We start from the raw sequence: 9861 nt of genomic DNA on the forward strand, positions 1-9861 counted from the left end.
TTCAGTTCTCCAAGTTTTGTATGAACGGCATGATTTTTTTAACTCTGACATAGCTACAGGTGTGTATTATTGTAGCCATGGACATAGGGTGCTGTCACACAACTCCCCAGTGTGAAATGGTGGTCATTGCAGTGTAGAGCTAGACAGTGCTTAGAGCTAGAGGAAGCCTTACCTTCTTTGGGTTTTCCTCTGAGTGCAACTCAGCTGCCACTCCCATGGCAGGAAAGAGCAGGACTCCAGGGCAGATGCTCTGTGGGGCCTGAAAGCCCACTGGGATGCATAATGCAGAAAATATTCATAAGGGTTTTGGGTTTTATTCAGGCTGTTGTTTTTTTTTTTATATGAGAAGAGGGAATCACCTCTACAAAGGGTAGAGCAGTTGTCCCTATGCAGGTCAGCCCTAATCTGTGCTGGCACCAAAGCAAGCTGCCCCACCTGCTGCCTCTCACCTTCACATGATGAGTTGCTCATCATAGGCATCTCTAAACACTTCAGCCAAAATTCATGGAGTCCACTGAGCAGCTTAAATTGCAGGTCTTTTCCAATAAAGCTCCTTCAGAGAGGAACAGAAGAGCCCTTGTCTGAATAGTTCAGCAAGGTGGTCTGAAGGGACATCTGAAGTGCAGCCACCTCTTGTTGTTCTTCTAGCACAGTTGGAGCTGTAAGTCAGCTATCCTCAGCTCTGCACTTTCCCATTTGCAAATTGTCACTCTAGCTTCTTGTGACAACCTTCCAGAAAGGCTGATGGATGGAAGGAGAGCCCTTCCACGCAAAATTGGCTGCTTGCATGAAGCCACATGCGGCTTGAAGTAATTCATCTGATTAACCACAACAGGTTAATCAACAGGTTAAACAGATACTCCCCAGGTCCCCTTTTGGTCTACCCTGTGGCAACAATGATGTCCAATGAAAGGTCAGTGACAAACAGCTCAGAACGTACATTTTTCAGCTTGCACAGCTAGATCTGGAAAAAATATGCCTGGCTGCAAAATTTTAAGCATCATTATAGAACTGTGGCATCAATTTGGGTTTGTATTGTTTTAATTATTCCAGTTAAAATTCTCCCTACCTGTATATTAATACTGTCACAAACACTTTGTAGGCCAGGCTTAAGACCATTTAAGGTACAGGTACTCAAGAGGATTAAGTACTGTCTATTTGTAAAGGACTTTGAACAGCTGTTGCACTGTAAGTACCAAGTGTTATTTCTGTGTGAAATAGCCAGGTTTGGCTTAGTGGTTCCCAGGGTTTGCAAGTGGAAAGGGTGGAAGGACAGGACAAGCCTCAGCTGCATTACAGAGCACTCACAGCCCATCGTGGGTCCTGCCTTCCCCACTGCAGAACAGCTGAGAGGAGGAAAAGAGAGGAAACCGCACCGGCAGGGATGCCTGATGACAGGGAAAAGCATTTGCTGTCTTCAGTAAGAGGATCAAGTGCCAATAAGCAGACTCCAGAGGACATGAATATAGATTTACTCCCCCCCTCTCCCACAGGGACTTCTCACCGTAGCTCCAGGCCCCTCTCAGACTGTGCCGTGATGATAAGGCACAGCTGAGACCCCATTAACATCATCCCTACTTCTGAAACATCGGTACCAGCAAGTCCCACTGCCCAGAGACGGATGAGCAGCTCTGAACAGGGTCAGGCTCCTGAGCCTCCTCATGGGTTTGCATTCACCTCACAAACACAGTGAGGGTTTGTGGAACTGAATGACTGGAAGTAAAATATTCCAGTTAGGAACAGTAAGTACGTGTGAGAGGCATGAAGGCACAGAGCCCAGACTTCATTAAGGTAGTTTTTATATTTTTAAAAGCAATATTAAAAAACACTGGAAAATGCAAGATAAATGTAACAGTTGCTTCTAGAAGATTTAACCTTGTATTGCCTGGCCATTTTGACATATAAATTATTGCTTACTAGCTCTCATAAATACACGACACGATAATATGTACAGAGGCAGACAAGCATGAAATATGAAAAGAAAAACATTGGCAACATTGATTCTGGTAAATCAGATTATTTCATATATACCAGGTCTCATAATGGTGGATAACTACTAGCTGTAGTCCCTGAGAAGTTAGGTAAATACCTCGATTTGGGGTTTTCTGTTTTATTACTTTTAATGCAAGCTGACAGCATTACAGCACTCAGAGAGAATGGCAGGTGTTCTTACCTCAGCTCACTGACTTCATCCCAGTATTTAACAGTGTGTAAGATGACAATAAATAGGCTATGCAAATAAATAGTACTCTGCTAAAATGTTTAGTATTTACATATTTCTTTTTAATTTTACAGCAGCACATTTTATTATTTCTGATAACACCTTTTTTTTTGCCACTGTCATGCAAATGCAATTTATTTCTATCTGAAAAGGGGCTAGAATCAAAAAGCTGTGTCACAGAAACATCTAAACTTGATGCAACAAAATCCCACATAAAAGAGATATAAAGTGACCCAGCTTTTTCCTTTGTTCTGTTCAATTACTCCGAGCTACTAAAAAAAATATGCAGAGTATTTAATGCCAGCTGTGACTGTGATGAACTGAACTTACAAAATTCATGGATTTAGTCCTATGTAATTATGCACTATTGAAGGATTTGGAAAATATCACACAATATCACCAGTGCTGGACCCTGGCAGAGGCTGTATAGCATCCCCCTTCCCTTTCACAGGGTTTACTTCTAGTTCTCCCAACCATCACACCTTCAATCTGCTTGCCAGTCTGCAGTCCAGCTCTGCAATACTTCACCTGTTGAAAGAAGACTCTGCAGGGCATTTCTTTTTATTAGACATTTTACCTACAGATTGGGGCTATCTGTCTTTCCCTTATGTTTATGTTTCCTTTATGTTACTCAGTTCAAAAGGTCCATATTTTCAGTGTGGAATTGATGCATCCATATAGGCCTCTCAGACCAGAAATTTATATCCAAGTTATACAGGTTACTACGAAAACTAGTTTGTAAAGTTTTAAAAAGTAGTCTAATTAGCCATGACATAGTTAACAAGATTAATCATTAAGAGCTGCTGCCTATGTGCCTTCAAACTGATTTTATGCCAGCTGCAAGGGGTAGACAATACTTGATGTATAATGTTACAGTGGTGCTGATAGCAAACACCTCCGCTGGCTTGAGGCCTACTGGTACAAGTTAACCCATCCATCTGCTTCAATTATTTTGAACGAGTAGACTGAGGAGCCTCCTAGGTGGCTCTAGCAGGCTTTCAAATCAAACCCCAAGCACAGTCATCTTTCTTCATTCTTTTCCCCCCTCTCCTTTAATTTCCTTGTCTTTCATTCTTCTCTGGTACCACTGCTGCTTCATCAGCAGTAACTACTAAAACTATTACAGGGCCAAACGTGGTGAACTGAGAAAAAGCCTCACTTTCTCACCCTGAAAAACCTCCTCATGCTCCCTCTCCCACAGATTTCAACAGAACAACTTGGAGACTAGAGTGTTACACCACATAAGCAAAAGCATGCAGGCTGGTCTACATACAGACTCCTAAAAATAATGCCACAGTAAAACAGATTTCACCAGGGGGAGCTCAAAACCCAGCAAACCACCCAGGTAATGCAGATACGGTGCAGATTTGGGAAGTGCTGTAGCCAGAGGAAGAACTGCAGCATCACAAGCAGCAAATTGTATCTGGTTTGTGTTCTTACACTGCAAAAAGGAGCCCACCACAGCTAGTATCCTCATCTGAACAGTTTTGGTCTGTTTGCACAAAAGAGTTATTTACAATATGTGCAGTCACATCTACAGAACATAGGAAATTTTTACTCCATGGCCAGCAAGAGTTTATTTTTTGTCTTTTTACTGGGTAAAAAGATTTTTTTCCTAAAAAAAAAAAAATCATATAATATTTGATAATAACAAAGTACAAGCAAATACCTTTCTGAAACATCTGTTTCCTTTACAATAGATCTATACAATATTTCACAGATGGGAAAACTGAATGCATTCTAGATTCCCCCACAGACTACTTGTTAAAGCTGCTTTTTTTTTTTTTAATCCCTTTAAACCAGAGAGAACACAATGATGAAGAGCATGCTACTTCACTATCCCACATTTCAGTAAAAGGAGCATTTTCTTGGAAGTCTTCCTGACATGGAAAACATATGATAGGGATGGGCAAGCAACGCAATGTATCCTCCCTGCTCTGCAACGGGACTGTTACCATGAGTCAATGTACAAACCCGGGCCAGACTGTGGCATTCGCTAGATTATTTCAGGGCAAATGCTTAGCACTGAAAACCAGAGCTACAGCGATGATGGCATTTAGATGTAGGTCAGCTGTAGATGAGACTTCAGAAATTATGCCTCAGTACATGCCTCAACGTAATACTTTTAGCTACATGAGAATTGGCATGGGGAGGGGTATGAGAGGGACAGAAGTAGCAAAGGGACCCTGATATGAGAGCCCAGTGTGTGTGCAGGTAATTACACTGGTACCCTGTAAGGTGTACCCTTCTGTTCTTTAAAAACCAGAAGCATGTGCAAGTCAGGTGAAGTTTAACCTGCCAAAATGGTATTTCCAGGAGGTGAGTTAGGAATATGGGCTCATCTAGACTTTGCCTCCGAATAGACACCAAGGAGGCTGTAATCTAAGCAGAAAGCAAAGATCCTGCTATAATAATTTATAACACGTTAACTGCAGGAGCCAGTGCTAAATCTGAAATAACCGAAAAGGAAGGAAATAACATGTTTTCAGTGTACAAATAATCATGTCCATAAATTGCAACAAAAGTGGATTGGCTCTTACAGTGTGTTTTATAAAGTAGATTCTTAAGGGGCCATAACAGTTTACTGCCGATCTCCACAACATGATACACTCTTGAGTTTCAGCTGGTGCACAGTTTTTTTATATTCCCATTCTTGGTTGTTAGCACTTAAATAAGATGCTCCAGTGGACTCAGGGGAGCTGCACGTATTGCACAGTATTTTTTGGCAACAATACTTTGGCAGCCTTGAATTAGTGAGGTACATATCGTGGGGAACTGAGAATCCATCCCTTTGCAGCATGTTGCTTGCTGAAATGTTTTGCTGCTGTGACACGACGATTCCTCTCATTCTAATACTGGCAGAATCTGCATTGAAAGCTACACTGGACCAAACAATATTTTCACAGAAACCAAGCTCCTGAGCTCAAAGAACGCTGCTCCACTCCCTCATGTCCCGCTGACCAGTGGAGATGGCACCAAGCTTGCCCTGCAACTCTGTGAGCAGCTCCTTTGCTGGCTCTTGCCTGATTTTCCTGTGCACGTTGTGTGAGTTACTGATAAAACTCAGTAAACTGTTCTTATATAGGGAAGCAACATGCTTGGCAAAAACATTCACTTAATTCAAAGTGCTGGAGTTACAAGGTTATACGAAGCTGCGGACGCTCACACTCGCGGCTCTATCCTGTGAGAAAGCTCAAACAGAGCTTGCTGGTTGTCGATGACATGCAGATGATGGACGTATGGCTTCAGCTCATGATGCTCTTTCGAAGGAACTTCATTGCCTGCAAGACAGGAAAAAGGGGATGGATCAGAAAGCCACACTCTGCCTGCTTTGTCCTGTGCATTACGAAGTCCCTGGTGTTCCAGCCTGCCAGGTGCTAGAGTCACAAAAAAGGCGGCTAGAGATCCAAATAACTTCCTGTTTAAGTGCAATGGATGAGGTAACAGCTAGATACAGAAAAGGGAAGAAAAATGAGAGAAGTAGGCAATGGAGGGACAAGTGGGCGGCAAGAAGCTGACTCTTCCCAAGTGGAAGATTCACTCTTGCTGGCAGCCTGTTCCCTGTAGGGTGGTTCAAGGTTTTCTTTGAGCTGCTCTGGCAGCACAACAGGACCTTGAGCAAGGGGTGGATGACCCAGCCTGTACCTTTAAAACAACCCTAACACAAGTACACAAGACAGCAGCCCCCTGATAATTTCCTTTGGATCAGGTGAAAGGTGACAGCACAGCAGACGGGTACGAAAGCTCTTCAAAGCTGCTCTGACAGGCCCCTGTGTTTTGATCTGTTCCGCTTTTGATTTCTGATCTAGTAACAGAGACGAGAGTCATGCTGTCGTTTCATGGGAGGTTACACGGCAAGAGGAATTAGCTGCCTAACAGACAAATTGAAGGGTGGTTTGAACAGCAGATGTTTTCTGTTACAAGCTTTATGCCCGACATCAGCTTGTGGGAACGCATCGCCTGCGACACCCTCCAGCATGGCTGGTGACCATGAAAAAGGAAAAGCTAAGCCTAGGGCCAAGGCACCCATTAAGACAGGCAGAGAAAGCAACGAGACACATTTCCCACTCATTGCTGACTGCTGACAAACAAGCGAAGCTTGGAGAGCTCCATCGTAGTCCATGTCCTCAAGGAATTTTTAATAACATTACCATGAATTAAAAAAAGAAAACCCCTCAAAATTCCCTGAACCAATCAGCTTAGCTGGCACGCTCCCTCCCTCTCCTTTGTTTCATTATCATCCTTTTCTCCACGCTCTCCAGCTACATGAGAAGCTTTCCAGGAATCGACAATTCCGCTTGTTTCCGAAGAACACTATGATGCTGTGTAGGTAACGCAGGATGCCAATGCAGCCACCTCTGCATGTGGCTGCGAATGGGGTCCCAGGCAGGTATTTTTAGGAGCTATTTCTGAGCAGCTATCTAACTTAAGAAATGCGGGAGAGAACAGGACAACGTGATAAATTTGTGTTGGGATACAGAGATGACCTTTCTGTTTCGTGGGAACAGGATCCTAGCAGCTATGCTGAACGCACCGCAGAACATTTGTATTTCTCATTAACACCTGAAATGGCAACAGCTTGAATTATGTTATTTTCTCAGGCTGCTTTGCCTGGTTTTGGAAATGCTATTATTTGTTTTCAGTATTTAGGACATAAAAGTATTATTTTCATTAAAAAGGCATTTCAGTCTTGCTTGGTGCCTAATCAATTTCTAATTCAGAAAGACTTTGGCCTGCAAGATTAATACATATGATACAGTTCATAAACAATAACAATATTCCTTATTTAGTTTTGTTTTAATTCTTTCCTACAGTAAGATGCCTGCTGCTCTTAGGCCAATCTGGGAGTTGATGCAGTAGAAAGATTCACATTCCTGAAAGCAAAATAAGCCCACTAGAAAAGGAAACTGTCCATAAAGTCTCAATAAATATTCAGTGAATTCATTTCATGCCTAAACGAATTTAAGGAAAAAAAAAAGTGCCTACAGGGATGTCCGTATAAGCTGCTTTTTAAATGCCAGCTTCACAATAAATCAAGTCTGTGGTAAAATAAAATAACAATCACGTACTTCAAACTACCAGATTATATGATAAATCTCAGGTATTAACCTTGGATTTATGTTGCAATGCTTACAAAACCACTTGGAAAAAAAGGGTAAAAATGAGATGAAAGATTTGCAGAGAAGCTGCAAAAAAAAATTTTAAAATCACATCATTAAAAAGGAACCAATGCTACATTTTATAAAGCCAAATAAAAGAAATTCTAATCTACAGAGGCACGGCTTGAATTAATCAATATTTCCTTTAATATCTCGTTTAACAGAATAAAAACAAAAGGCATGTCCTCCCTCGCCCCACCTCTCCCATATATATATTTCTATATGCATATATGGAAATAAAACAGGAACCATAATAGAAAGCAGCCTTTGTTTAAAAAAAAAATAAAATTAAAGCTGTACATACACAAGGTAATTCTATAGAACCAATGTTCAGCAAACCTCTTAAGTGGTTCCTATCATTCTCCAAGGCACATGTATTTATACGTAAAATTATTATTATTTTTCTTTTTGTCAGAGTCCACGCAGAGAGCTGCTGAAAATTCAGTGGGAAAAAATAAACAACTCAAACTCTTTTTCCCCAAGGTTACAGCACAGTTCTGAACTTCTCTTTGGAAAAAAGGTTTTAGTGGCCTCAATAAATGATATGTTTAGTGTGTTTGGCTTGAAAACTCTAACCACTTCCTAAAGTAGTGTTGTGTTTGTGCCCTTCATGTGCTTAACCACTTTGCAGAGAATGAGAAATGCTGAGAAGGAGAAAAACGAGGTTTCCCCAGTGTGAGCAGCAGAATAAAGAAAGCTGGGGTCTTCTGGCCAATCTGGGTTGGATTCTCTGGTGGCTATGGTGGAAACACAAAAAAAAAAAAAAAAAAAAGGACCTTTTGCGCAGCTGAGGCACTCATAACCATTTCCATCAGCGTGGATCCTCCAGTGTCTAAACCAGGCAGAGTTCTGTTTAGAAGCTTCCCTGGAAGAGGTATCAACACAACCCCCTCTTTCCTACCCAGTCAATCCCCTCATGAAATCCACAGGATCCTGGTATCTTTAAGATGTTTTGTGAAATGCCTTTAAGAACCCAAACCAAGCAAACAATTGCTTTTGGTGAAAAGCCAAGTGAAAAGCTGTGGTGATGAATATCATATTTTAACTACTGGAAGCCAAGACAGCTGTGACTCCATCACCAAACCACACAGACTGATAGGAGATTGAGGTAACTTGGTTATAGTTGGAAAAGTGAGGTACAGCAGTGTCTATCAGAAGCCTCCATTAGTAAGTGCAGCTGGCACAGATCTTACACAGCATTTTGAAGAGGTGATAATTTTTGCAGGAAAATAATTTATAAAGCCTTTGAAAGCTGTTTTTTCAAACATTTTGTAAAGTAAAACTTCATCCAGCTGTGGTTACTGCTATGGTGACCTTCCAACAATGACAGCCCCCTTGGCAATTGGTTAAATAATTGGCAACAATGTTTTGGTGCTGTAGTAAATCTAAGTGGAAAGAAATCTAAAAAAACACCCAACAAATCAAACAAACAAATCCCTGAAGGTTGTAAAAAGGTAAAATAAGTAGTAAATTTTGGCTACTCACCAAACTGGTTATTTCTGCAATGTCTCAATGATCGAACAGTATCTGCAATCATGTGCTGCAAAGAGAAGATAGCAAACATCAGTGCAAAAATCAGAGATGGACTGTGACACTGGAAAAGCCTAAAAAAATCTCCTTGTCCTACACTACACAGCAAAAACCAACTGGAGTAAAGCAGAAAATTTACACACACAAGAGAGACTTTGATCTTTGTCTCAGTGATAATAATACATGATGAACCAGGGTTACTCTAGAAGGTCCTTATTGATATCACACAGATTAAATGAAAACTCCCTAAGAGCCCATGGAAAGTGATAATGAAAAATAGCCCCCAAAATTGGCTATTTTTGTTCCTGTGACTTTTGTTGAACTAAAAGCCTACAGCAGGGAAGTCCTGTGGACTGGGTGGGTGCTTCTGGGTCCAGTCCCTGGCTTTAGTGCATTATCCAGGGCATCTGGTAGTCTGCAAACTCTTCTTCTGTCTCCACATGTTGTCTAATCAGACCGTAAGCCCTCTGTGGCACAGACAACATCTCAATGTATACTCATATAATGCCTACCACAATCAGGCACCACTATCAGCTAGGCAGATTTCTGCAGTGTGATAACCAGCACAAAAATAACAGCCCACAGCCTAAATGCTGTAGAGCAAGCACTATGACATCTCCGCAGACCTGTATCAAAGACAATTATACAGTAGGAATGCTATTTAAAGAAAAAACTGGTGCTAACAGGTATACTGGATGTTCTCTTAGAATAAGTAGAGGAAATAAAAGATAAAGGTTTGGCTTCTCATTCAGGCTCAGGCCTTTAACTTCTGAAAACTGGAATTGTTCCTATAAATCAATGGAGTGTGCTCATTTTCACTAGACTTTGCCCATGAAGTTCTTCAGACATTACTTTTTTATTCCTTATGTGATTGCTTCTGTGGTATAAAGGTGAAACGGGCAACTCTTCGCCAAATCTAGTAACTTATTTCAGCAAATTGCAGTTAGCAGG

The 9861-nt window shown here is 41.3% G+C and overlaps 1 protein-coding gene across 1 annotated transcript in view; it reads right to left on the minus strand.

Moving 5' to 3' along the window:
* Positions 1–4719: 4719 nt before the first annotated feature.
* Positions 4720–9861, minus strand: part of LOC104536853 (rap guanine nucleotide exchange factor 5-like) — a 12035-nt gene continuing 6893 nt past the window's right edge. The window contains exons 3-4 of the mRNA XM_010179582.1: positions 8866–8920; positions 4720–5502 (exon numbers count right to left, since the gene is read on the minus strand). Of these exons, the coding sequence (XP_010177884.1) occupies positions 5384–5502; positions 8866–8920 (174 nt within the window). The 3' untranslated portion in view covers positions 4720–5383. The remainder of the gene's footprint in view (positions 5503–8865; positions 8921–9861) is intronic.

Source organism: Mesitornis unicolor, unplaced genomic scaffold (genome assembly GCF_000695765.1).
Source record: "Mesitornis unicolor isolate BGI_N332 unplaced genomic scaffold, ASM69576v1 scaffold19822, whole genome shotgun sequence".
NCBI lineage: Eukaryota > Metazoa > Chordata > Aves > Mesitornithiformes > Mesitornithidae > Mesitornis > Mesitornis unicolor.